This window comes from Bombus pyrosoma, linkage group LG13 (assembly GCF_014825855.1).
Source record: "Bombus pyrosoma isolate SC7728 linkage group LG13, ASM1482585v1, whole genome shotgun sequence".
Lineage (NCBI taxonomy): Eukaryota > Metazoa > Arthropoda > Insecta > Hymenoptera > Apidae > Bombus > Bombus pyrosoma.
In genome coordinates, this window is record NC_057782.1 from 4,733,527 (window position 1) to 4,760,730 (window position 27,204).

The 27,204-nt window shown below is 35.9% G+C and overlaps 5 protein-coding genes across 21 annotated transcripts in view; 4 read left to right on the forward strand and 1 right to left on the reverse strand.

Annotated features, from left to right (window-relative positions):
* The window catches only part of LOC122574244 (tensin-1), a 202,399-nt gene extending 195,705 nt beyond the window's left edge, over positions 1–6,694 (forward strand). For 16 of the 17 annotated variants that reach the window (XM_043741603.1, XM_043741601.1, XM_043741604.1 and 13 more), the window contains 7 exons: positions 48–394; positions 837–926; positions 2,296–2,407; positions 2,585–2,768; positions 3,047–3,412; positions 3,754–4,036; positions 4,421–6,694. In XM_043741603.1, the coding sequence (XP_043597538.1) occupies positions 48–394; positions 837–926; positions 2,296–2,407; positions 2,585–2,768; positions 3,047–3,412; positions 3,754–4,036; positions 4,421–4,580 (1,542 nt within the window). In that variant the 3' untranslated portion in view covers positions 4,581–6,694. The remainder of the gene's footprint in view (positions 1–47; positions 395–836; positions 927–2,295; positions 2,408–2,584; positions 2,769–3,046; positions 3,413–3,753; positions 4,037–4,420) is intronic. The other variant, XM_043741612.1, reaches the window with a different exon arrangement.
* Positions 6,695–7,968: 1,274 nt separating this feature from the next.
* LOC122574248 (carboxypeptidase B-like) lies at positions 7,969–15,204 on the forward strand. The gene is made up of 9 exons (XM_043741619.1): positions 7,969–8,816; positions 9,328–9,642; positions 9,727–9,826; positions 10,208–10,313; positions 11,051–11,212; positions 12,286–12,499; positions 12,952–13,167; positions 13,416–13,600; positions 14,413–15,204. Exons 1-9 carry the CDS (start codon positions 8,629–8,631, stop codon positions 14,586–14,588), a joined length of 1,662 nt encoding a protein of 553 aa, XP_043597554.1. The 5' UTR covers positions 7,969–8,628; the 3' UTR covers positions 14,589–15,204.
* A 148-nt stretch (positions 15,205–15,352) lies between these two features.
* On the forward strand, positions 15,353–17,510 carry LOC122574249 (trypsin-1-like). The gene is made up of 4 exons (XM_043741620.1): positions 15,353–15,510; positions 15,727–16,021; positions 16,530–16,845; positions 17,254–17,510. Exons 1-4 carry the CDS (start codon positions 15,468–15,470, stop codon positions 17,410–17,412), a joined length of 813 nt encoding a protein of 270 aa, XP_043597555.1. The 5' UTR covers positions 15,353–15,467; the 3' UTR covers positions 17,413–17,510.
* Positions 17,511–17,972: 462 nt separating this feature from the next.
* On the forward strand, positions 17,973–22,177 carry LOC122574371 (transmembrane protease serine 9-like). Its single transcript, XM_043741888.1, has 9 exons — positions 17,973–18,126; positions 18,228–18,303; positions 18,574–18,880; positions 19,286–19,589; positions 19,664–19,823; positions 20,588–20,626; positions 20,727–21,042; positions 21,256–21,571; positions 21,938–22,177. The coding sequence occupies exons 1-9, from the start codon at positions 18,109–18,111 to the stop codon at positions 22,106–22,108; spliced, it is 1,707 nt and encodes a 568-aa protein (XP_043597823.1). The 5' UTR covers positions 17,973–18,108; the 3' UTR covers positions 22,109–22,177.
* LOC122574418 (carboxypeptidase B-like) lies at positions 22,138–26,653 on the reverse strand. Its single transcript, XM_043742013.1, has 6 exons — positions 26,356–26,653; positions 25,463–25,657; positions 23,695–23,828; positions 23,289–23,464; positions 22,968–23,196; positions 22,138–22,639 (listed from the first exon to the last, which is right to left on the reverse strand). The coding sequence occupies exons 1-6, from the start codon at positions 26,651–26,653 to the stop codon at positions 22,277–22,279; spliced, it is 1,395 nt and encodes a 464-aa protein (XP_043597948.1). The 3' UTR covers positions 22,138–22,276.
* Between the last annotated feature and the right edge of the window lie 551 nt (positions 26,654–27,204).

A 27,204-nucleotide genomic window follows, 5' to 3' on the forward strand; every position in this document is an offset into this window, starting at 1 on the left:
TAATACGTCGTATGGAGCACACGTAAAAATTTGATAAAAACTTGCAGTCGCACAATGACTCTGCTTCATCGTGGACCGAGAGGAGCGTCAGTCCCGGAAGTGCGGTGGTCAACAGCGCGTCAAGGCCGCAAACTCCGGCGTTTCCGGTACATCCTCGAACCCCGTACGTAAACAATTCCTCGCCTACGGTTACGTTCGCGGCTGATCGCACCTATAGCACGAACACAAGTTACAACGTGAACAACAACAACAATAACGTGCACAACGTGGAGTCAACCGGGAACAATAATAACAACATCGGGAATTATGGCAGCGAACGAACGATCTACATCGAAGAACGAAGAGAAGTCTCGAAGGAGACGGGACTTCCACCCAAGAGTCCGACAACACAGAGGTGGGCAACTATTTTGTTATTTTTCCATTATTATTAACTTGTTTCATTCTCTGATTAGCGCAAATAGTATCGGAGCTTCGGCAGGCTCGATTTATTATTTATTCTACGAATAATATAAAATCAAGTTCAAAAGTCGGATAATTTGCGTTCATTATTTATTGTGTTCGAATTTTTACACGATTAATTTGACATGAAAGATTATAATAATAGTAATTTAAATGAGGATAACGAAGATAATGATTTGAGGGGTAAGAAAATTAGTTCACACTCGTAATGACTGAAGTTTCAGTTTTGTTTTAACGGAACAGAGTGATTTTCTTTCTTTCCTATTTTTTATTTTCTAATGAATGCTGAAGCAAAATTGTTTTGATGGGATTATCTTCCATCGAACATTGCTGATGGAAGCAATGATTATGACGCAGAACGATATTCGTGATTCTAGACGCTTGAGTTTCCCGGCAAGCGGGCCACTTAAACAAACGCATAACAAACGATGGCCGCTCACTAACCAATCGGCGTCGTTCGACTATAGGTAATATATTATTTGACAGCACTGGAACACGTGGCAAATGACGAACTCGCGCTTCTCAACGATGGAAATGCGTTGACTTCGCAAATATGTCGTGAATGTTTAATGTCGTGCCATTAACCGTTTGTATCAATACACTTCTACTGCAACCGCATCGTATATGACCATCAAAAAAATTATATCAAAATATCATCTGATCGACGATATACATTTACGACTTGAACATTTTAATCCTTTCACGGTGTTATTCGAAATAAATATTAGCAAAACATAATAATTTATACGTATATGTTATTATTGCTGTGTTTCTAAGAGATAATCTAGATTTATCGTCTGATAATTGCATTGGAAGATAGTGGAAAGTTACTTGCAATTACTAATTAATTCTTCATTAATTTGTACTCTTCTGATTTGTACATCTTTACACTAAAATTCGTATACTGTTGCTATCAACTAACCAGTGTGTCCGAATATTTATAATTGGCAAAGTATATATTTTTTGTAAGTATCTGATACTAAAAATCCAAGAAATTACGTTGCCAAAGCAATAATTATTTTCCAAATTACTTACTCTGAATTCTTTATCATTTTCGTACACTCTTAAAGGGTTAAAGTAGCTGTAATACATGAAACTTTCGTGTTTGATTTTGGAGCGATGCGGTTGTAGGGGATTTTGCAGATCTCAGCATCGTGATGAAAAACGAAGAGCTAAGAACACGCATTGTTCGTCGTGTGTGAGTGTGTATATTGCACCTGTCGGACTAACAAAAGCTCGAGCTTCTTGCATCGTGAACCACCTTGAAAGCATTTTGTCATGCAACGAATGTCCAAATATGTCAGCACAGCAAAAAAACGAAAAAGAAAAAATATGTCAAAGAAAACTCACGTAATAATTCATTGACAGGCTTCTTATTAATAATAAGAAACGGAGAAAGAGGACATTCGACATCACTAATTAACATGTACAATAATATATGCACTATCATTTTACTCAATGACAAGAATTTTTGCTGACAACTGTACCTGTATATAGACGTGTGTGAATCGTTGTTCTTAAGATAAAAAAGAATTGTAAGTTACGAGACGTATTCGTGCAATCGTATTTCTTTCTCGCTCTTTTTCTCTCTCTTCGCCTGTGTTTCCTTTATCGATATTCCTTCTTCCTGGCCCTCGATCTTTTCCTCGTTCTTGTATGTACCACATTTCCGATGTTTTCTCACAGCGTACACCATCTTGCACGAATCACCTGACAACACACATCTGTACACTGTACACACACAGAGATCACGGAATACACGCGTCTGCCTGCACGCGGAAAACGATCCTGCTCGAAATGCACTTTATAACGATGCTTGTGATTGCTTCCTTGTAGCAAGGACCGATCTGTTTCTCCGATAAACGAGCCAACGATGCAACAACAATCGCAAGCTGTCTCGCGCAGCCCTGGTACTCCGACTCACATTGAATTTGCCCAAAGTCCTAAGGTACGTATAGCCAAATACGCTTTACGAATTATTTCTCAATCAATTATTATCTGTATCGATTTAATCGATCGTTTATCATGTTTCAAATTGCATTTTTATTTATTGTACGAGTATTCATTTTCATTGTATCAAAGCTATTATAGTTTCTGAGACGAAGATATTATGGTTGGGTTTTAGAGTGCCACATCGTACACATCCATAAACAGTGGTGGCCAGTCATCTCCTCAGATCCAGTATTACGGTTCAAGACGATCCAGTGTACATTCGAACACCGAGCCGCAAGAAGTGGCCGATGTCAACGTAAAATTTGTGCGCGACACCAGCAGGATCTGGTACAAGCCCAACATATCTCGAGAGCAAGGTACTTATTTCACTCAAACTTCCTTCTAGAATTCCATCTATCTCGAATAATGTACAAACGAAATATTAATTTCCTAATCAGGCTCAAATAATAAATTAACCATAGACAAACGGCGTAGAAGCAATGTTTTTACTAAACTACTAATTTTTATGCATTTACAGGAACTTTATTTGCGAGGATTTTTATTCATTTTTTGAGAAACTTTTTAATTGTGAAAAAGTGAATCCGACAGATAAGTCTGAACGACGTAAACACGAATCTGTATTGATATTTTTCAGCAATCTCAATGCTGAAGGATGCAGCGCCAGGAACATTCGTCGTTCGAGATAGCAATTCCTTCCCAGGAGCCTTTGGACTCGCTCTGAAGGTAGCAACTCCGCCTCCAAGTGCACCAAGCAGTCCCAAAGACCCGTCTAGCGAGTTAGTCAGGCACTTTTTGATCGAGCCTACATCCAGAGGTGTTAGATTAAAGGGATGTGCCAACGAGCCAGTCTTCAGCTCGTTATCGGCGTTGGTTTATCAACACAGTTTGATGGCGATGGCTCTACCTTGCCAGCTGTTGCTCCCAGAACCGGAAGCTGCAGCCAGAGCTCTCGATTCACCTGGCACGAATAGCACACAGCAACTGCTTGCACAGGGTGCAGGTAATTCATTAAGGAAACGTAATATTCGACTAATGTCAAATCTTCAACACATGAAAAATATTAATCAAAGAATATTAATCATTCGAATTCAATAATTGCAAAAATACGAATATTCTTTGATTAACTATATATAAAACTCAAACGTGTACAGAATCAAAGTTCTTTGCCTTGGAAGATTCTTGCAATTTCGAATTTTTTTGATAAAGACCTATGACATATATGTATGCATCATTATATGTATATAAAAAGAGATACGTATGACGCATACGTTGCGTTATTAGATAGATATTAATTTAATTTCTCGATTGCATTATAGTTTATGATTTGTAATTTCTGTTTAGCCTGTAATGTTTTATACCTTTTCACCATGGACACGGAATCACTGACGGGCCCTCAGGCCATCAAAAAGGCAGTCACGACAATGTTCGAGCAGAAGCCACTGCCTACAGCGACTATCGTTCATTTCAAAGTTTCAACGCAGGGAATAACTTTGACGGATAACGCGCGGAAGCTTTTCTTCCGTAGGCATTATCCCACGAATAATATCAGCTACTGCGGCTTGGACACGGAGGAACGCACTTGGGACTTCGCCAGCGAGGAAACTGGCCGCTCTGTCAGTGCCCAGTACGTTCTCTATGTTCATTCTTTTCACATTCCAATTTCTCTTAAATTTACTAGTTTTACTTTACCACGAAGATACCTAAAATTATTTCCTTGCTTCTTCAATTCGAAATTATTTAGAACTCAGATTAAAATTTAGTCTATAAGAGTAACTTTGTAATTTAATATTTTCTTTGGAACTTTAGCTGAATTATTTTTAGAATTGGCATTTAATCAAAGGTTACAAATCTGTTGCCTAATACTTCTTTCGAAATTCAAACTGAATTCGTTGTAAACTTGGAATTTAATCGAAAGTAGCAACGTAATCAAAGATTACTCTTAAAATTCAAATCGACCAACTTTTCTCATAAATTCGATTTATTATTGTGTTTAATTCTCTTTTTCCAGTCGATGCTTCGGATTCGTTGCTAGAAAACCGGCCCACAAATCGGACAACCAATGCCACGTGTTCGCGGAGCTAGAACCAGAACAACCAGCCACAGCCATAGTGAATTTCGTGAACAAGGTCATGATGGGCAATTCCATAGCCAAGGCCAACATCGTATAAATTGTTTTATTCGTCGCACACGTCCTCCAGAATGCTTGAATAACGGTTTCATCTCCGAAACGCGGACAGAAAGTCGACGAAGACAAGATAGAAGCGATTCATCATGAAGAATGAATACGGATCGAACATTATTTACGAAGAATAATAGCAAGATCAAAGGACGTTAGTTGACTATCGTAATAGGTCTTCATGCATTTCGTGAAGTAGAAATCGAGTCAGTAGAGCATGAACGTTCTAAGCAGAAATACAGTAGAAGTTAACGATAGAGATTCAATCGTTATTGTTCTAAATGAAGAAGTAAAATGAGTGAAATGAGAAACTCGGTTCCATCCTCGTGTCAGTGATCACGCTATTCAGAAGAGAATGTTATTAACGACGATCGTTATTGCTGGTTATTATATTAGAGAATAGTAAAGTAATATAAACTATATCGGAGCAAAGTACGATGACGCGATTGCAACTTCTCGTTGTGTTACATTCTAGAAAAGAAACACGAAGATTTAACTTAAGAATAATTGTAACGATTATTCGTCTATGATTAACCGTTTTGTACCAGTTTTTTACGTCTATAATCGAGAATCGTTCCTGCATTAATTAACGCAAACCATCATCAAGAGCAACGCATGCCACACAGAATTTTCGTTTTCCATTAATCGTATTCGTTGTGAAGGGACGAAGTTACAGGATAACGACGTTATACTTTGCTTCCAACGCGAAACTATTACACGAACGATATGCAAACGAACGTACCGATAGCTGGTAGGTATAGTTGATTACGAGTAATCGAGCGTGCTCTATGCGCGAATCTCGAAGATCGTCGCGCATTCGAAGCGCAGACTCGCGAGTACGTGTCTCGATCGTAAAAAATATCACACGCAGAAATAGTTACACGTATGTATGTACACTGTTACGAAAAAAATGCAAGAAAACTCAAGAAAATAGTTGAATATCTATATACGTTATTAATCACGTTATACTTGGGACTCTCGAGTAATGTTTATCGAAGAAAATGTTACGTCGTTGCGGAGCCGTGCCTGTGTATCGTAGCCCGCGATGTTCCAAAAGAAAGCAGCGGTTTAACGTTACGAATAAAACGTTCTATAAATAACTGTAAATAAGTTGAACAGAAAATATGAACAGGTATCGAGAAGAGAATCGATGCTTGTTCGCCGGATGAAGAGATGAGAAGTTAAGGGATAAAGTAATGGGGCGAACGGAAGAAAGAGAAGAGATCGATCCTCCATCAGCGTCAACGTGACGGAACAAAAATATAAACGATACTCGATGAGGAGTAGCGTATCGAAACGAAACATCACATTTTGTTTAATGACTCCCCGTAGGTTCTTGCCATTTATTCGTCCTCGCGAGCGACGTCCTTCGTTCGTGAAAAAAGAATTCGAGAATCGACGAAGGAAGATCCAATTGGCGGGGACGACGATAAGCAGTCAATTATTACGAAAGAAATGTTATATGTAATTACGACAATACTGCGCCACGAGGGGATTTACGATAAAAAAGAGAGAGAAAAAAAAAGAAACTGTTTATCGTATCCTCGACGTCGCGATAATTTTCTTTCTTTGTCCTTCGTCTACTTTTTACACTGTTTTAATGCAATCGGGAAGATCGGTCGGTCGGGATCTTATTAAGCTTCCTCTGCTTTATCCAGATGACTCTTCCAGTTATCAAACCAATGATATTGGAGAAGAAATGGAGAGTGAGGAGTTTTTGTCAGAAACTGTGTGCTAGTCAAAATTCGATGTGTATACTCGAACGTACAGAGAATTCGATATATAGATCTCGATCTGTAAAAGACGAGAATAATACAAACCATCCGATCTTTCTTCTCGATTCTCCTCTCTATTTTAATTCTTCGTAGTCGTTGTTCGTGGCCGCGTTTCCGGTCTCGTCTTTATATGTTTCAATTTTCGTACACGTGGAAAACTGACTAACCGAGTAACATTAATTTAACACCAGTCATTATTATAATAATTATTAATTATTATTACTTATTTACGCTCTATTATTACGTAGGTTCACGCAATAATTGTATTGCTGCATACCAGAACGGTATGCTGTTATAGTTGTAACGATAATAAACCATATTCGCAGCGTAATATTAAATAATCCATTTTTATCCTATTTTCAGGAATACGTTTAAAAGAGTATCCAAGAAGAAAAGGAATAAATTTTGCCTAATCTACTTTTCTCCCTGAGAAAAATCTGCTCGTAACTTTCTTGTTTCAATAATTGCATCTAGATCTGTCATACTTCTGTATTCGAAAAGTAGGATAGATCTGATGGATAGAAATCTGTATATTATCGATTAAATATCAAACTACTTTCTTTGATTCAACAATATGCAACTTACATGTCGCCCACTATTACGCGAAATATCGCTCAGAATGAAAGGAAAAGTTTCCAGAAAACTAAATCGACTTTCTTTGCTCTTTCATATTTTATATTTGTCTTTATCGGAATGGAATTCGGTGAAGAGATGGCTACGGTAATAGAAAATTGCCTCTCGATTACCGTTAGCACATTAGAATGGAATGAGACGCGCTGCAAAGAAAAATGGTGGAACGTTTCCCTCCAATGAACCGGATTCCTCTTGCGTGCAATAAATTTTTTTCATAGACACAGTATAACATAATTACGAGGCAACAAACGTTGTCCTTTTTCTTCTGTATAATCTTTAACCTGTTTAAAATTGCACGCTTTCGAGTAGGAAATTTGCAAATTCCTAAAACAGGAGCAAGAAGACCTTCGCATTTAACTTCATCAGGATCATCCATCATCTCTGCAACACGATAGATTAAAATAGCATTTTCAAAATTGGAAGATATTTAGTATCACATAAACTTGTACGAAATATCTAAATGTTGAATTGAGAATCTTCCTAATTAAATAATTAGTGACAATAACTAATAACAAAATACTGCAAAGTCTTCTGAAATTTCCAATGTAAATCTGGTCGCTCGGTTTCAGATTCCTCCTCCGTCTTCAATCTATTTCTACCATTTTTATCTTCCAGTCATATTCTACAACATAATATATGATATAATATAAGATAATATTCCTACAACAAAATGAATATCGTGTCAAATCGTGAAAGTTTTCGAACACAATTTCGAACCGAATTCTAAACGAATAAATTAAAGATTAATAAAAATGAAAAAGTTAAGTAAAAGAAGTATATAAATGTAAAAATTATATTTAAATTTACGTAGGGGTATTCAATTATTTGTCCTCCTAGTCAGGTTAATATAATGAAAATATTAATGAATCATCAGTATAAAAATTTATTTAAAAAATAAAATTTATTGTTATTAAAATTATTAGAGTTAATTATTGGAATAAGGTATAAAATAAAAATTGAAAGAAATAATATAATAACTCCACCTATGGATTAGCTATTTTAAAATTGTCTGGATCACCTAATATATATGGTATTTGAAGATTAATAAATAGAGATTAATAGATTAATTTATTAGATTATAGATTAGCGTTTAGAATAGAAATTTACAATAATTTATTTTAATGTACGAACATTTTTTCATCTATTTCTCTTTCCATGACAAGAAATAAGATACTTTGTAATCTCGCAAGAACTATTTGGAACTAAAAGAATCCTTCAGAAGAACAGTCGTTAATCTAATAAAAAAGATCATGTAGAGCTAACTAACGCAGTAAGATTAATTTAATTTAACACCATAAAACGGAGCATAGACCTAATTTAATAAAATTCTAATGTGATAATAAAATATTTTTTAAGTTACTAACGATCCAATAGAATCATGTGTATTCCACTAACCTCGGGACCTTCGATCTACTATCGAAGCGAGGTCTTAGAAGTTCTCACGAGGAAGTCGAGTACTGAATACCATACAGAAATCCCGTAAGCTGCGCTCGTAAGGCAGCCCCAGAGAAATTGTCCTTTTTCGCATACGACGAACAAGTCCGAGAAAGACTGGTTTCGGCTCGAATCACCAGATCAGTCAACGAGGAGACTTCAAGACGGTCGCACATCCTGGCCTGACACAGGCCGATCATGGCTGTCGACTTCAAGTCGATCCTGCGCGTCGTGTTTATCGGTTTATCAGTGATTATCATCGCGTCGAATCAAGTCATTGCTCGACCACAGCACAGCGATTTGGAATTTCTGCCCGTAGAGAATTACGATTGTTCTTCCATGAGAAAAGATGATTGGTCCTCCGACAAAGGAAACCGTGAAACAAGGTTTGTTTTCGAGGAATATTATTTTTTGTGACGAATTTTAAACAGGTAGTTAGATTATGGATCCTCATGCAATTTTATATTTTTAGAAATAAAGAATTAGAAAAATATTTACTAATCAAAAGAATTTGTGTATATGTAAAATTTTTATAATTCAAGAAACAGGATCTAAATAGAGATTTGCTTTATCTATTAAATTTTCCGACAGATGCTTTACTTTGCACGTTTTGTACGTTCTTGTACACTGTGTATGTCAAATTCATTTTTAAATCTCTCATAAATACATAAATATCGGCAATTTACTCGGAAATTTTAAGTGATTCTAACACTTTCGTGAATTATATTTGATTGAGTGTACGTTGGATTAACTTTATTTTGATTGATCGATTTATACTTGCCGATAATGATCCGAATGAAGATTTGTTTAAATTCTGGTGAAATACAGAGGATAATCGGATTTTAAATGATCACGAGAATACGGATCACATTGAAAGAATCGAGGTTGTTGTTTCAGGTATCTGGATGAAGAGAATACTACATTTAACGAAACTGACTATGATTTATTGATCGATAACGATGGCAGAGGATTCTCTTTTGTAAATATCGTTGAGTCAGTGTTTTTTGCGGTAGCTAATGGAATCGATTCCATCATGACTACTATTATCGGTACAGAGAAAAATTTCAAACCGCGGTCGTCCAGAGTTAGCTACAAAAATTATCAATTGATCAGATTGTACCCAAGTTCACAAGGACACGTGAACGATCTGAAAGATCTTAAAGAAGCCGAGCCTGAAGATGTTAAGTTTTGGACCGAACCGAAATACAACAAGTGTGTGTTCTTTATTCGTGTTAATTTCCTTTAATTATAATTTGGTAGATTGCAAAAGAATCATATTTAAAATTGATATTCTAGGACAACAGACGTGGTTATCGCGCCAGATCTTGTCTCTGACGTGAAAACATTCTTTAGAAACAAAGGGATCGATTTCACAGTGCTGATGCCGGACCTTCAGGTACGAGATATAATATTAACAGAATATTTAACGCGAATATTTAATTAACGATATTATACGATAAAAGGTTACCAATAAAAGACAAATATTAGAATAGCCAGATATACGAATTTTAATCTTGCTACGATTTTCCTGAATTTTCCTTGAAATTGAAATTTCGACGATTTGAATTTTGATCTTACTTTGAATTAAAAAATTTCAATTTTAATTGTTTCAAGAAAATTTAGAGATTAACGCATCGTTATAATACGTGATTACGCATCTTGAAAATGTAGCAGAGATAGTAAGGACTAGTTTAAATTGTAATATCGTACCTAAAATTAATTACAGTGACATCAATTTATTTTCCTCCTCAATTGTTCGTTTAATTCCCTACAATAGAAAATGATAGCGTATCAGAATCCAAAAATGACAAAGGAACAACGCGAGGATCTTGTCATGACTAATGGCCACAGTATGACTTGGAAACGGTATCACCGATATGGAGGTAAGTACGTTTCCATACGACACTCATCGATTTACTTAACAATGTACGAACGCGTTGTGATGCTACCTTTCTCTCAGAAGAGGAAATAATGATCCGTACATGACATCTACGAGAAAATGAAAATATTGTTCCTGATACACTTAATTGAATTGAAGCACTATATACTTAAACGTCATCGTATTAGATAAAGAAATAAATAATCAAGTTATTTAATCTGAGTCAGCGAGTGTGGAAAATATTAACAAAGATTTGATAAACAGGTTTTTACTCACGTCGGATTTCTCGATGTCAAGCTTCAGACAAACTGCACATTATGTGCTTGATTATATGTTTGATCTTTGACTCGAACCCTCGTTCAAACGTCGCACGATGTAATGAGATCCTACGTTTCAAACATAAGATTTTAGTAAAAAATGTCTAGTATTTTGTTGCTGAAAACTGAACGACTAAGCAGCAAAAATTCTGCGTTTATAATATATCTTTTCTGTACCAAACTTTTCTGAAATTTCCAATGTAAATCTGGTCGCCCGGTTTCAGATTCCTCCACTGTCTTCAATCTATTTCTACCATTTTTATCTTCCAGTCATATCCACTCAATATAAGATAATATTTCTACAACAAAATGAATATCGTGTCAAATCGTGAAAGTTTTCGAACACAATTTGTGCAATTCGTTAGCATCTCTTTAGAATAGAAATTTACAATAATTTATTTTAATGTACGAACATTTTTTTCAGAAATCGTTAAGTATTTGGAATATTTAGCCTTGAGTTATCCAAGCCTAGTCGAAGTAATAACTATAGGACATAGCTACGAAAACCAACCTATCAAAATGATAAAAATTTCAACCGGACCGAATAAAGAGGGTGAAGCCAAACCGGCTGTTTGGATAGACGCTGGTGAGTTGCTGTTCCTATATTTTCCCCACAAATTTTCAAATTACTCGACAATTTCACAAACAAATTCTACAATGTAATTCTACAAATTACAATCATCTGATTATCGTATTTATTTGACGTAAAATTGTAAAATTATAAGAAAGAAACCTACTTGGCAATCGACTAATATTCGCCAATTGGCCAGCAATCGTACCTGCTTAACATTTTCTATTAGTCGATTTGAACTAAAGATACGGCAAACTCCAGAGTTGTAGCGTGTTCTACTCTTTAACATGAAAGCCGGATCTTTGTTATTCTCGTTGACAGCCCGCGGATTTATGTTTCAACTGAACCGAGACTCTGCATAGTAACGTGAGAGATCGTATGTACGAGGGAATTTCTAGTAAGTTCGTTTCTTCGTTCTCAAAGGAAGATCGTTTCCTGTATGATGTTGCTTCCTACTACGATAAAGACTCCAAGGATTTACAGGGAGAAAATATAGTAGATACATAAAGAGCAGGATATTATAACAATTTAATAAAAAGAATACAGGAAGCCGTATGAAATATTTCTTGGAATCAACAGATCTTCATCCATTTGCTAATTAATTGTTTAACACCTTCGAGTACCTACGCTACTCGTTACGCTATAATTGATAATTGTATCTTTATTCGCGTTATCCAAGTTCATCTCGTACATTCGATACATGTTGCGTCAAACATTTATATCTAGACACTTCATCTAAGTCAAAGTATAAAGACCGTATTAATTAAATCCATATCATCCTCGAGAAGACAGTTATTCCTGAATATATTTCTTTGCGTGTCTTTTCTAATCGTCTCGTTTCTACTGCAACGATATGACATAAAAAATAGCAATAAGTCGCCGGAGGATATCGCTGTATGCAAATGACGAACGTAATAAGAAAAAAATTGCCCACCTTTTTTGTCACGTAGTAAAATCTAAGTCAATAAAATTTCTCGAGAATACGTTTCAAAATATTTTCGAGAGAGCAGAGTTTCTATGCTCGACGCGTTCCACGTGACCCTATCCCGTTATGTGGTTTTTTCTGGAATTGTCCTTACATTCGGCAGGTATGCACGCACGCGAATGGATCGGCTCCGCCGTGGCGACCTACATCGTCAGCCAGTTGGTCGAGAAAAACTCGAGCTACGCTAAATTGCTCGACAATTCGGACTGGATGATCTTACCTGTCGCAAATCCGGATGGCTACGAGTTCACTCACATTGGCGACAGATTATGGAGGAAGACAAGAAGTAATCATGCAGAAAATCAAGATGACAGTCGGTACGATTGCTTTCTTCGATTTTTTGGATCTTTTTCAAGGAAACACCTCGTTCGTTATCTCCTTAACTGAGGATGGTGGTGGATCGATATATGAAACTCTCTCACAAACTAAATTATCTCTATTTTCATGTAACAAAATTTATAGGTACACAATTAATATCCATCTTTAAGAATAAATAATCTATTCCTATTTTGAGGAATTTTTTCGTCATGAAAAGGAAGCATAAATAATCGCAAGTTCCAAGAGAAATCTTTACAATCATAATTATCAATTTTACCTGTATTTTAATTTATATAGTTGATCAGCATTGTTTCCGAATCACTGTTTCTGAAAAAAATTGTAATATAATTTAGTTTTACTTACAATATACGTAGTTAAATAATTACAACATACATTTACGCCTCTTTTCAATATCCCGTGACTTACGAACGGGTACGTTGCTCCATTTTAGGTTTCTCCAGCTAGTGAACCATTATACAGGGTGGTTATGGGGCAAATGCGAGGGTGTTGACCCGAATAGAAACTTTGACTACCATTGGGGTGAAATGGAAGAGGGTGGGGCGAGCTTGGACCCTTGCCACGAGACTTACGCAGGACCGCGCGCGTTCTCCGAACCGGAAACGAAGGCAATGGCCGATTACATCTTGGCTAACAAACAAAATATTAAGTAGGTATATAGGATAATCTAGAAAGGCGATTGAAAAATCGTCAGTTAATTAAATTACGTTGTTTTTAATTCAGTAACCTCAAACAAATGCTTGTCGTATTCGAGTGATTTATCTTTTTCACGACCTATTTTTAGAAATTGTACGTAGCGATTCCAAACGGTTTCATCGGCAATGTTGAATCCGATTCAATCTAATCGAAGTTAATTCAGATCATGGATTTAAATGATGGATGGAATAATGCTTTTAGGATTTATTTAACGTTGCATTCGTACTCACAAATGTGGCTGGTGCCATGGGGATATACGTACTCAAAACCGTCCGATTATTCCGAATTAGTGAACGTAGCTAAAAAAGCGATAGGAGCCATTTCGAAAATACACGGGACCGATTATCAACTTGGTCCATCAGCACATCTGTTATATCCAACCTCAGGTACGATCACGTAAAAACCAATATTAAACAAATACGATAGGTAAGATACCAAGGTAAATGGTCTTATCTCCTTTGTTTGATAATATTTGACAATTGACGAAGTGAAAAACGTACTCGCGTGCTGACAGTTAATTAAACTGATAAATAGTGGGCTATTGAACAATAATAACCGGGAGGCAAAATGAGATCATATCATAAAGTATTAAAACAAAAGTGATATTCGTATTTATAGAAATAATCTTCTGTAGGATATAATAGCCTTTTGTAGGAGAGTAATTAATTTCTAAAGATAATTGAATTTCTATTTAATATAGAATAGTACATTTATCTTATATATCGAATTTTTACTGGAACAAAATTGATTAAACCACTTCCTTTTAATTTCTTTCGAATTCGAATTTCTGTTTCTGGTATCGTTATATTTTATTTCTATCACTTCGAAATTATTTTGTTATAAAATTCCAGAGAGAATGAAATTACCAATTAAAAGCGAAACTTGTCGTTCGACGATTTATAATATTTTTTTTTTTTTTTTTCGTTCCATATAAAGTTCAACAGTAGAGACAGAAATCTTCCATTCTTTATTTATCATTCCTTGTAAATCTATTTGTGTAACAGTTTGATTGAAACTTTGCCAATATAATCATGGTAGTCGAGTTTCATTTCGATGCTAATAAAATTCCAAATGTTTTATATAAGCAAAATATATTCATGAAAGATTTCTGTAAATGTTCAAATATTTTAGCGAGCGACTGTAAGGAAAGTTGCTTAATAATTAAAATGTATGACTTGTAATACTCAGTAAATTTTAGGTGCTTCTGACGATTGGGCCAAGGGAGTAGCCGGAATAAAATACGCCTACACGCTAGAGCTTCGAGATCGCGGCACGTACGGGTTTCTACTTCCGGCGTCACAAATCGTGCCAACTGCTCGTGAAATTTGGGCAGGAATAAGAACGATCGCCCGTCTAATCACTTGCAACACATGAAATCGATCTCTGTTATCAAATGAGTCGTGCAACACAAAATTGTTAATTATCGTGTCTTATCGGTTCAATGATTTCGACGACTATCGATATCGAGGAAAGAATCCATCTCGTGTGACAGTGATAATTTGGATTGATAAGCGTGGAATTGATCGAAACCGAAGATAAAAGCAATTTATTTTCCGTTACGAAATTATCAAATGTACGCATAGTTTGTCACCGGGAAAATTAAAATGCTATTTAGAATTCTGTAACCTAATGACAGAATTTTATTATTCACTGCTTGTACCAGCTTTACTAAATATTCCAGCGCAGATAATCGTGTTAGATTCTAATAAGTGATATGTAAATATTGTAAAGTATACACAAAGTATATAGAAATATAAGAGTTCAGTAAGATGTAAAAGGAAGTGAATGGACGAATAAATGAATTTAAAAAACACAAATTATATTCATCACTTCGGGGAAATAAGTTAGAATATGTTTTTTTGAGGTTTAGATCAGTAACCTATTTGCATCTATATTTAATAGAAATTTGTTAACAATTAAAATGCTCAACCCCGATACAAACGCGCCACGATATGACAATAAATCTGTTATCAAATCATATCTAATGAAAAAATAATCAATTGTTGCGATATAATTGTATGAAAGAAGGTAACATAATATTATTAACAAAAATACGATTGCGATATTAAGCGATAATCAATGCGTTCTTCAAAACGTAAACTTAATGTTAACGTATCGAAAGTAAAAATAACATCAAGTGGATCGGTTATCGATTATAATTTAGAATTATCACCAGATATCGACTTCTAGCATCGTATATAAATCGTAATTTCCACCAGATTTCTCAAGTTGTATTAAGACAATCATACAACAATGCTTACCAAGAGCATTCTGGCTGTCGTTCTCCTCCTCCAGGGTAAGAGAGTACAAATTCATAACTTCTTACTTATTTTATTTAACTATTTTTACATCAATTTACCAAGAGATTAATACCTCAGAATATCTCATTCAAGATTTCACTCAAGGTGTTGAATAGTTTCTTCTCTTTAATTCTTATAAAATATTAGAAAAGATTTTAAAATACATATCAATCTGGATATATAAATATTGACGTATATTAAATATTTTATAGTCTGCTGGGCCATACCCACCAACCTGCAGCCCCGTATCACCGATGGTGTTGCAGCCTCTCGTGGTGAATTCAAATACCAAGTTTCCATTCAATGGGGAATCCCACCATTAACTCAATACAGCCACTCCTGCGGTGGTTCCATCCTGAACGAAAAATACGTCTTGACTGCTGGCCACTGCATCATGAAAGTTGGAAAAAGTAGGGTTGTCGCTGGCAAATACGAATTGAACAAGGCTGAATCCAGTCAACAAGTCGTGGATGTTGCCAGAAGCATAGTCCACAGTGGATACAAAGGGTAAGAATTGTTTGAAGATTATTCGAATGGTCATTTTGAAATTGGAAAACTTTGTTCACCGATTATTTTTTTTTTCCCTTAATATCGTTTCTATCGTAAATGATTCTTCATTTCAACATCCGAAATACGTATCTACTATTTGTGTATCTACATTTAAAAAACTTTAGAATTTCTTCTCTCATAGACAAATAAGATTCCATTAATTAAAGGGCAAAGTAAGACCTCCTCTTCTCATTTTCCACGTTGCTCCCCTCCCTCTTGCCTCCTATTTCTAAAAGATGCTTAAGAAGTGAACCCAATTTTCTCGAGAACGTGACCGAACGACCTTCTTTCTTGTATCTTCGCTTTGTCACTGATAATTTGTAATCTCGTTTCGGCATTTCTTATTCTTCAGATAAAGGAGAAGATATACGAGACGAGTAGCTCCTTCGATCGATTGACTATTTTAAAGCACATAAACTACCATATCATTCATCCCACTAACATATTTTTCTCTATGATTTCATAGTGGCGTTGCGCAACACGACATCGCTCTATTGGAACTGGCAAAACCCTTGAAGCTGAACGACCTTGTCCAACCAATCACCCTGCCCAAACAAGGAGAGAAACAAACTGGACAAGCTGTCCTTTCTGGATGGGGATCAGTCTCTAAAACCAGTAAGCCCTCTATGCCAAACGTTCTTCAGAAGGCTGTCGTACCCATTCTCGATAACAAAGACTGTTACCATCAACTCACCTCCGGATCTGTCATTGGACAAAAGCCTGAATTGTTCGACACCCAGGTCTGCTCTGGAAATGCTGGCAAAGAAGTATCTGCTTGCTCTGTAAGTATATCTCATATCGTTTTAAATTATTATATGCGTTTGATTATGAAATTTTTAATTGAGGGTGCGTATGAAATTAGAATATGTATAGAAAATGATTGCAGTTGAAGATGTAATTAATAAAGTAGAATGAGGGATTAGCTAAAGAGTTTTTAGGATAAGAAACTAGTGAAATGGGATTAGAGTCGAAATCGGAATAGAGATGGAAAATAATTGGAGATAAAGATGGAATTGATAAAGTAGAGTGAGCGATTAGTTTCAAATTTTCTAGGATAAAAAACCAGTGAAATTGAATTAGAGTTCGAATTAAAATTAGAAAAGGTTACAAGGATTACAAATGAAGATGAGTCGATTAGTTAGAGATTTTTTTGAACGAGAGATTAATGGATTTATTCGATTTGTTTCCAGGGTGACTCTGGTGGCCCACTCGCCCAAAAGGTTAATGGAAAGTCTGTACAAGTTGGTATCGTTTCATGGGGTATAATACCATGTGGATCTAGCCACATGCCCTCCGTCTACACTCGTGTTGCCTCCTACGTCGATTGGATCCACTCTCACATGAAATAATTTGATTTTGACTCTCTACTTCCAACATTTTTTTACAGCAAAAAATTTCTTCGATAGCAAATTTCTATAGCGATAATAAATAATACCAAAAAAAAGAAGATCCTTGCATAAAATACAATGTAGAATTTTTCGAATGAATAAAATAATAAAAGTGAATTTATTAATCAAACCATTCAATTTAACCTCCACTCTTATTTGTATTACAATCCAAATGCAGTGATCGATAAGCCAGAGTCAGGCATTAGAAATTAATCGATGTCGAAAGTCGGCGATCATATTCGAATCAATCTAAATATATCAGATTAAGAAAGAAAGATTAATCGAGATTAAAAAGAAAACCAAAACGAAAACAGTAAGAACGATTTCTATAATCAATGTACGAGACTTTTATTTTTTATTGCCTTCCGGAATTCATTTTGATTGAGAAACAAAGATGACACATATGTCGAATAAAAAATCTGTTTCGAAGAAAGGAAATAACGTTTCAAAATCGAAACGTCTTGTCGATACCGAAAATTGCTTCATATTTAACGACTGCTCTAATAATTATTATCATTATCTGGTATTTGACACGAGGAAAGTAGCACAATTGGAGTACGCGCGTCCACGACCCGATTGCAACCAATTTTCTTGTGTCACAATTATAAAAAATTTCTGTCGTGCACAAAACAGATAAGACGATCGTAGGAAGAAAAGATGACAAAAAATTTGACGGTGAAATCTTTTTAATCTCTTCATCAACGATCTCGAAATGTATTTCGACGATAAGCCGCGATAATCCATATCGATAACAGCCGTATATATTCTCTTGCCAGAATGCACCACAGCAAATCATCGAAATGTCTCTCAAAGTGACCGTCCTCGTTACCCTGCTTGCAGCGACCGTCAATTGTAAGTGAACTTTCAACGTAGATCAGTGACAGCCAGAGTCTTTTAGTTTGACTCCCTTAAAAATTCCTTAAAAAAGAAATTAAATTATTTATAATTTCATGATAATGAAATTAAGGTAATGTTTTAAATGATTATAATAAATAATTATATGAAATTAGTTCCTGTTAATCAGGTAATATCAAGCGATGTTACAGATGGTGTTTCTTTATAATTATCACAAAATAGGAAAATATTTGAATCTAAAATCAAATTATTTGTTTGCATTTACAGCAAAGGCCTACCGTGGCTTTACCGTACCATTGTTCGATAGCCGCATTGTCGGAGGAAACGAAGCTACCCCTGGGCAATATCCATGGCAAGTCTCTCTGCAATGGGGATGGCTGTTCGGCTACTCTCACTTTTGCGGAGGAGCTATCCTGAATAATCAATGGATCGTCACAGCTGGACACTGTGTTCTGGCTGTTCCAACCTATGGTGATTTTATCGTGAAAGCTGGAAAACACAATTTGAAGAAAGCAGAAAGCACCGAACAAAGTATCCAAGTCGTGAAGACGTTTGTACACGAAAAATATACGGGGTAACTATACGTTTCATTGAATTAATAATGAAAAATATAAAATATTCTTCTAGAAAACTCAACGATGTCGAATTTTAAAAACTTGAACACACCTTAATTGTTTTGTACCGAAAATATAATGAACTTAAGATCTTATTTTTCCGGTATGATTTTCATACGTAAGGGATAATGGTTTATACTTACAATAATCTTATATTACTATCTTATATTATATTAGATATTGAAAATTATAAGGATTAGAATAATTAGTGAACGAGACAATGCCTTAGTTCAAAGACATAAATTTCTTTATTTGTGCTCAAATGCATAAAAGTATAAATTTAATATAAACATGTACGGTCTAGTCGTAACTGAATCGAACCATACACTCTGCACAAATCCGACATATCATTGTGATAATTTCAGAGATGTGGCTCCATATGACATCGCATTGTTGAAACTGGCATCGCCTCTGAAACTGAACAACGCGGTTAAAGCGATTAGTCTGACAAGGTCGAACTCGTCATCGGGGAAAGCGGTCTTGACAGGTTGGGGATCAACATCTAGGACCTCTACTCCAAACATGCCTGACAAACTTCAAACTGCCGAGTTGCCGATCATCGATCTGCAGACTTGCAAATATTCCATAGAGAAACTCACTGGTCCATCTCCTTTGCACGAGACGAACATTTGCACTGGTCCGCTCACTGGCGGTTTTTCAGCGTGTAATGTAAGGCACTTTTACATTTATTCAGTTTCTTACTATTTCTATGGAACTCCATTGGTGAATTTTATACATTTAAGGGCGACTCTGGCGGTCCATTGATCCTCAACGGTAGCAAACCTGAACTCATTGGAATCGTTTCTTGGGGAATTGTTCCATGTGGAACGGTGGGTGCAGCATCGGTATATACCAAGGTGTATTCCTTCGTCAATTGGATCGAAAATATCATATCTAAGAACTAAAGAACAAATGTACCAAGGGGTCATATTATAAATATTTGTACATTATATCGTATACACGTGTGTAGGATAGGATAATATGTATATTTAAGAACTAAATAATATATAAATCTGCAAATATGTGAAAGAATATATAGGTATAAGGAATGTAAAAATGAAAGCAATTCGATAAGGAAGATTAATCGATTCGTACAATAAAATCGAAGAGACTGTGTTACACCTATTTATTTCGTTTTATTGAATAAATTTAGAATGTACAGATATATGAAAGAAATAAAGTGATGGAAATAGATCAACTAACTAAATGTTGTTAGTTCCCTTGGAAGCATCAATATGAGACAAAAATCCCATAAGCAAAGTGTTACTTAGATCCAATAAATATATAGCAATAGCCAAGTACGTACCTATAAACGTACAAATGTATGAAAGAAAGAAACGATAAAAGAAAAAACTATTAAATATTAATAACTTCCTTAGAAACATTATTCCTTTTCACATAACGGAATGAAATTCCCATAAACGAACTATCAGGTAGGTGGTAGAACTAAGACCTAAACTCTATTAATGCACACCATAAAAAGTCAAAGGTCTGCAGTGAGAATAGAACTAGTTCTGAGCTGGTAGGAAGAAAGATTTCAGTTCCTCTTCAGAATGCTCTTCCGCGATTGCACTCTCGAAACTTACCACTCGATCTCGATTCCTCATAGGATAAACAATTCCGCGAAGAAATGAAAGTTTATTATATTCTTAAACGATTATTGATAGTTCTTCACATCAATCTCGCTCTGTGCATCGGAATGGACGGTGAGAAAATATTATTTCGTTTGCATTCAACTTTATCAGTGTACCTAAACGATATAGTTACACGCGCCTATCTTATCTGAACGCACTTTTTCATCGATAGAAATAATTTCGAGCGTGGCGATGCTGGCGCAAAGACCAACGAGGATCGTCGGAGGAAAAGACGCGGAGAAAGGGTTGCATCCTTGGCAGGTTTCGGTGCATTGGGGTGACCGAGAACGAAAAATTCCATCGAGACACATCTGCGGCGGTAGTTTAGTGACAGCTGGATGGATTTTAACAGCGGGACATTGCAAAACTCTGGCACCTCCAATAGGAGAATTTCACATCTTTGCTGGGAAATATAAATTGGAGGCTGTTGAAGAAACCGAGCAAAGTAGATTAGTGAATAGAGTATTCGTTCATCCGCAATATGATGGGTGAGTTTTACAATTAGGCTGACAAATTTTTCTGCGCTTATGGGAAATCTGAAAACTGACAATATACTGCAAAAATATTCAAAGTATTTTACTTAAGTTGCATTATTTTAATTGTGCTTATAAAAATATAAATTTGCATGAATATTCATAGCGCATTTGTAAGTTACAATTATGTTTTTAAAATTAAAATACTGATTTACTTAATATTTTTAGGAGCATAGGACCGTACGACATTGCACTGATGCAAGTGAAATATCCATTCGAGTTAAATCCTTTTGTTTCAACCGTTTCTTTACCGTATCCAGATACTATTCCTACTGGAGAGGCGATGTTAACTGGCTGGGGAAGTATTGGAAGGACTCGTGTTCACGAAAAGCCTGAGAATCTTCAAGCAGCTATACTCCCGATCATCGATTACGATGTGTGCAAGCAAGCAGTAGCTAAATCGTTAAAACCGAAGGAAAAGAATCCTCTACATCCGACGAATATTTGTACAGGACCTTTGAACGGCAGCCTGTCTGCTTGCAAAGTACTTTTAAATAATCTTTAACACAGGATTATTTTGCAATTGAATTGTTCGAGTTATTAATAAATAATCATTAATAATATAATCATTATCAATTAACAATACAATCGTATCAATAAACCTAGCACGTACTACATTCAAAGATCATCGTCGTTTGAAATCTCTCAGATTTTCAAACTTCCGAATTTTGGATTTCCGAAACTTTTGGATTTTCTATCTTCTGAATTTCCAACTTTTCGAATTCCTCTAACTTTCAAATTCCCAAACATTCGGATTTTTCATCTTCCACGATTTCGAACATTCAAACTTTTTTACCTTTCGATCTCGCAAATTTTTCAATTTTCTAACGTACAAATTTCTTATTTTCAGGGTGATTCGGGAGGACCATTAATCACGAGAAACGGGTTTGGCGAAGCAGAAGTGGTGGGAGTCGTTTCATGGGGTTTATTCCCCTGCGGCGGAAAGAACGCGCCCTCCGTCTATACGAGAGTGTCCGCCTTCGTCACGTGGATCAGTATAATCATGTTAAATTATTCTTAAATGATACCGTTATTGTTGGATCGTTATTGTTAATTTGTTTTATTCAATAAATAATCATTCGTTAATTATCACTCGTCTTATCCGCTAATAATTACAATACACAGATATACCGTACACACAACAACCGATATCAACTTATATTTATACAATTACGCCACGTGTCAATGGTTACAACAATTTGCAAGCTTCCGTAACGACCATGACCGCGGCCAACGCTTCCTTAGCTGTTGGAATTATATAATGAGCTGGTAAAACGAAACCATATTTTCCAGTGTCTTTCAATTCTATCGTGTAAGTGTATTTCATTTTCAAAATAGCTTTGGCCCAATCATCGGAGCCACCGGAAGCTGCGTAGAGGGTAGTAGCACTGTTTCCAACCGTGTAAACGCTATTGGCACCCCCTGCTTTTTTCATCGCTGCCGCTATTTCTCTGCCAACGTTTTCAAGATCGGCATAATCAGGTGGAACGCGTTTATCGTAACCCCATGGGTACAAAATGTATTGGCCATAACTGTGGAACGTTAGATATGCCTAAAAAATAAAAGCAATTGCAAATCAGACGATTACTCAAATACTAAGAGGATACTTTAAAAAATGTATTCTTCGAAACTTTAAATTGGACATTTTTTAAAGATATTCTTATGTCAAAAGACCGCTCATAATTATTCGAACGATCTCGAAAGGTGATGAACATCGCTTGGATAAATTCAAAACACGTAAAACTTTTAACCAATATGTAATATGATAAAAACCGTGATCATTGTAGAATAGAAGCGAAAGAGGATGTAATAGGTGTGTTGTTCGAATAATTGTGAGCTGTGCTATATCTTGCGAATGGTGTACTGAAAATTCAACTGACTTTAAAATTAGCAGCGCTAGCTTCGAAAAAGTATCGAATGGCGTTGGTTTCCGGTTCAGAGAACGGTCCAGAGCCTGCATAAATTTCACGACAAGGATCTTTGCTAGTTCCCAAGCCACCCCACCGATAACCAAAGTTCCGATTAAGATCGACTCCGGTGCACAGACTACCAACAGACCTTCTCCTGTTCTTTCTCCATAAACGGTCTCTCGTGAACGTGTGCTCGTACCTATAAAACCATGTAAAAAGTTATGAAAAAAATATAAAAAATTCTAATAATGTTCTATAAATATATACGTTATAATATTAATAGAATCATACCCATCAGGATTTACCACCGGAAGAATATAATAATCAGCCTCGAGATCCTCGCTATTTTCAACCAAGTGATTGATAATGTAAGTCACTGCCGCTGGTGAGATCCATTCTCGAGCATGGATGCCTCCATCGATCCACAATGCTGGGGCGTTTGCTTTTCCATTGCTGATTCTTAAAACCTACATACCACATATTATTTCTTCTCTTCGGTATTCGTAGTTTTTAATTATTTTTAATAACAACGCAACTGTTATTTATTTTTTATAAAAATCTAATGCCAACAATGCAACAGCTCTTGAAGATAAAGAAATAATTATCTTCTAGATCGTACATTCTGAATTAATCGTCGTTTTATTACGCTGTCAAAGGACTGAGATTATAACTTGAAAATCTTTATATTTTATCATACCTTAAGAGGTCTGCCCTCGACAGAATTACCAATGCTGACAACAGAACAAACGTCGGGAAAAGTCTCAGCGAGGTAATCAAGGTATCCATGGATGTCCTCAAGTCGATGATAACTGGTCCATTCCATTCGATGACCTGACACGTATACCTTCAAGATTATTCAGAGGTTGCACGCTCCGTGTCCTTAAACGACACATGATAATATTCCGCTCCGTGGATTCAGAGGCGAACAAGCAAATAACATATGACAGTTATATATTGAAAGAATAAATTGAATAAGTGATTCAATAAAAATAATTAAGAGGAATGGTTCTGAATCAACGAAGCGGATTGTACGCGCAAGAAGCTCACCCCTGAAACGCCAAGGGCCACCGATACCGTGCACGCTAGCTACAGGATAACGAAGAGGACGAGGACGTAAATATCTATTTGGCACCCTAATCGCGACTCCCTGCCACCAAGCGGAACGAGCTAAAAAATTACCCAGAAGCTGAATATTCAGTGGCGTACTTCTGCCTGTTAGTTGTAATCATAGCCAGGAATTGACGTAGCCTAAACTAGAAAAATCTTATTAGAGATTTCATCTCATCAGAGAAATATCAAACTCTTTGCTTTATGGTGTTTTATTAGTACAGACATACATTGTCTCGTGAAAGTAAAATATTAGAATATTCAAATAGAATATTAAAATATTAAAGAAAGAAACTTTCTATTTTGATATGTTAGTCCTTCTGAAGATAGTATATAACAATATGGTTTAATAATGAAAATTTTATCAGATATAACTTTATAAATATATTTAGAAAAGATTTCTATATCATTCGATTCGAAAGCATTTCAATGAAGTATAATTGTTAGTATATACCAAGAAATATCTCCCTAGTAATAATCTACGTATCACGTCAGGTTCGATTCATTCGCGATTCCAGTCGAATCATCAAAACTCTCGTTTCTCGCTATTTCGAATGACTTTCGAACCGGGCCGATTGCCAACGCGTATTCCAATGAACTAGCTGGAAACGCGTAACGGTAACGTGATTGAAACAACAAAATTGTTCGTGAAAACGTGCGGTCACACGTGTGTTGCAGATGCACGCTCACTAATGTAGACACACTCGAGCACATGTAACTGTTAATGTTAATCAGCATTGTCGATGGTGTTGAAACTGGGTTAACCGGTTAAATCGCGACGAGGGCGATAACCTCGTACATTCTCATCGGAAATAACCTGTGGATAACGATTTTTAAAGGACCTCATTTCTAAATTCAAATGTGCTCGATCACAATCGTAGATCATTAACACAAGAAGATATTAAAATGTCGTTAGACGAATTGAAATTTCACCTGGCCAAATTGACTCGGAACGTCTAACGATGATTCGACTTGATAAAATTCACTTATCTAAATCACTTTCGAACCGATGGCCGTATAGGGACGATTTGTTCTTGGCTTTCTTCGCTGCGTGACTAGACTGCGTGATAACGCTTTAAACGAGTTGCCGCAGCGTCGCCATTCGTGTCAGTGGAACGGGTAAACTAACAAGTGAAACATCGTTTCACTGTCAAATGTAACGACGCTTCTTTTTCACGTCGACCATGTCGGATCATTAAAGCATCTTAGTCGCTGAAGTTTAGGCTAATTGTACGGAAAGTGGAGAATAGAGGAGAGAATATTAAGCGAGGGAAGCATGAAACCGGAAGCAAACCGAAGTACAGTAAAGGAATTTGCTATAAATACGAGAATAATATTAGAAAAAATTTGCTACAAACCTTTGCGACCTTCCAGTTCGTCCATCTCCTCCTCGGAAAGCGATGGATTCTCTTCGTCTATGGCTTTCTGCAAATCCTCGATCACTACTTGATATTGTAGATCTTTTTGTTTCAAGTAGCGAGACACTCTTGAAATTTCTTCCGAACGAACCATTACGTCCACTGCTGTGTCATTTCCAGTCCATAACGAGAGTACTATAAGAGGAACAAAAATAAAACGTCAGTTGTATCTCTGTATCTACCTTAACATTTTTTAAAGACGTTTCATTTTTTGATGAGAGTGTCTAATAAGAAAGTTAAATATTTAGTAATAATTTCTTTGATCGATTCAGCGATTTGCATTGTATTCGCTTGTAACATAAATTCGTTCTACTCCCTTACATTTTTTATATTAATACATGTAATATATATATTACAATTAATATAACAAAATAATATATATATTACAGACCGATTATGTCATAACCCAATGAATTAATCCTGAATTGGCGTGATAAAATCATTAATAAATAAAAGATATGATAAGGGCACAATTAATCAGCAAGATTTGTAAGAATACCAGAGGCAACTAATGAGAAGTATAACATTTTAATATTAAGAAAAAATATATATATATCTATCAGTTGATAATTAATTCGGAGCTTTTGCTTCTACTGTTAAATATTCAGAAAATCCATTAATTCCTAATTGTAGAAACAGAAGAAATTCTAAAAATGAATGAATCCTTAAAAAATTCCTTTCATTCCCAACTTAAAGAATTTCGATTCTTATATGAAACCTACAATTTAAAATCTCTATGATTTTGAATGTAAAGTGTCTTATTATCGAAATCCATCGAAATAAATAATTTCTCTCGTGTGTATCGATAACATAAATTCTTTTAATTTACGAACATCCAGCCTCCTGACAGTCCATGGTCACGTTCGATACCAAGTCCTTCTGCGCCTCGGATGCCTGAATCCTCCAAACCTGTGCGCCATCGTATGTTACCTTCGCGTCCCTCACTCGAACCGCCCTTTGAATCGTTTTTGAATTTTCTGCGGCAGGTTCGTCCACGATCTCGATCCAGTCTGGAATAACAAATTCTCGTTTTTGACGATCGAGCACCGCCGCTTCAGCGACGAGAACAACGAACAGAAGAGACGCAAACGCGATGAAACGCGCACTGTGGCATTCACCGGTCCTCTTCATCGTGCACAACTATTCTTGGATCGACAATGGTCCCTGCTTTTATAATATTCGAGCCGGTCGACGATCGGGAATAACGGGACTTAACGAGCGTACCTCGAAGCGCTTCAATCGGCAGGTTCGGGGATCTTTGACCCCGCGAAAAGTTTGTTTCGTACGATGGTTGACAAATTTCGAAATTTATTTCGAGGTTTTTCAATGTCCTTCTTTTGAATAAATTTTGTCTTATCGGATATTAGTATCGTTATTGTTTGATACAATTATCGATTGATTGATATTTCATAGATATCAGTAGCTGTGGGATTGTGAAAGGTTTGAGGGATTCAGAGAAAAGATAAGATTGTTTCTAGTAAAGAGAAAGTTATTTTTAAACTTGTTTCGATTAAAATTGAGTTTGTTAAGGGATGTATTTCTTGGTGAAAGAAATTGAATTTATTATTTGATATAACTACTTGATATATTTTAAGTTGATATACTTGATATACTTTTACATAGTTAGAAACAATGGAATGCTCGAGGGACTCAGAGATAAGACAAATTTTCTTTTAATTTAT

What these genes read in the sequence shown, in the direction of transcription:
- LOC122574248 (XM_043741619.1), top strand. Translation starts at nt 8,629, where the DNA reads ATGGCTGTCGACTTCAAGTCGATCCTGCGCGTCGTGTTTATCGGTTTA. An exon ending in ACGGTATCACCGATATGGAG is followed by an intron (nt 10,314 to 11,050) that starts GTAAGTACGTTT and finishes CATTTTTTTCAG; the next exon opens with AAATCGTTAAGTATTTGGAA. An exon ending in GCTAACAAACAAAATATTAA is followed by an intron (nt 13,168 to 13,415) that starts GTAGGTATATAG and finishes TAATGCTTTTAG; the next exon opens with GATTTATTTAACGTTGCATT.
- LOC122574249 (XM_043741620.1), top strand. Translation starts at nt 15,468, where the DNA reads ATGCTTACCAAGAGCATTCTGGCTGTCGTTCTCCTCCTCCAGG. An exon ending in TGTCGTTCTCCTCCTCCAGG is followed by an intron (nt 15,511 to 15,726) that starts GTAAGAGAGTAC and finishes AATATTTTATAG; the next exon opens with TCTGCTGGGCCATACCCACC. An exon ending in GTCCACAGTGGATACAAAGG is followed by an intron (nt 16,022 to 16,529) that starts GTAAGAATTGTT and finishes ATGATTTCATAG; the next exon opens with TGGCGTTGCGCAACACGACA.
- LOC122574371 (XM_043741888.1), top strand. An exon ending in GTACACGAAAAATATACGGG is followed by an intron (nt 18,881 to 19,285) that starts GTAACTATACGT and finishes TGATAATTTCAG; the next exon opens with AGATGTGGCTCCATATGACA. An exon ending in GCGGTTTTTCAGCGTGTAAT is followed by an intron (nt 19,590 to 19,663) that starts GTAAGGCACTTT and finishes TATACATTTAAG; the next exon opens with GGCGACTCTGGCGGTCCATT.
- LOC122574418 (XM_043742013.1), bottom strand. Translation starts at nt 26,653, where the DNA reads ATGAAGAGGACCGGTGAATGCCACAGTGCGCGTTTCATCGCGTTTGCG. An exon ending in GGACTGTCAGGAGGCTGGAT is followed by an intron (nt 25,658 to 26,355) that starts GTTCGTAAATTA and finishes TTCCTCTTATAG; the next exon opens with TACTCTCGTTATGGACTGGA. An exon ending in CTAGCGCTGCTAATTTTAAA is followed by an intron (nt 22,640 to 22,967) that starts GTCAGTTGAATT and finishes TTTATTTTTTAG; the next exon opens with GCATATCTAACGTTCCACAG.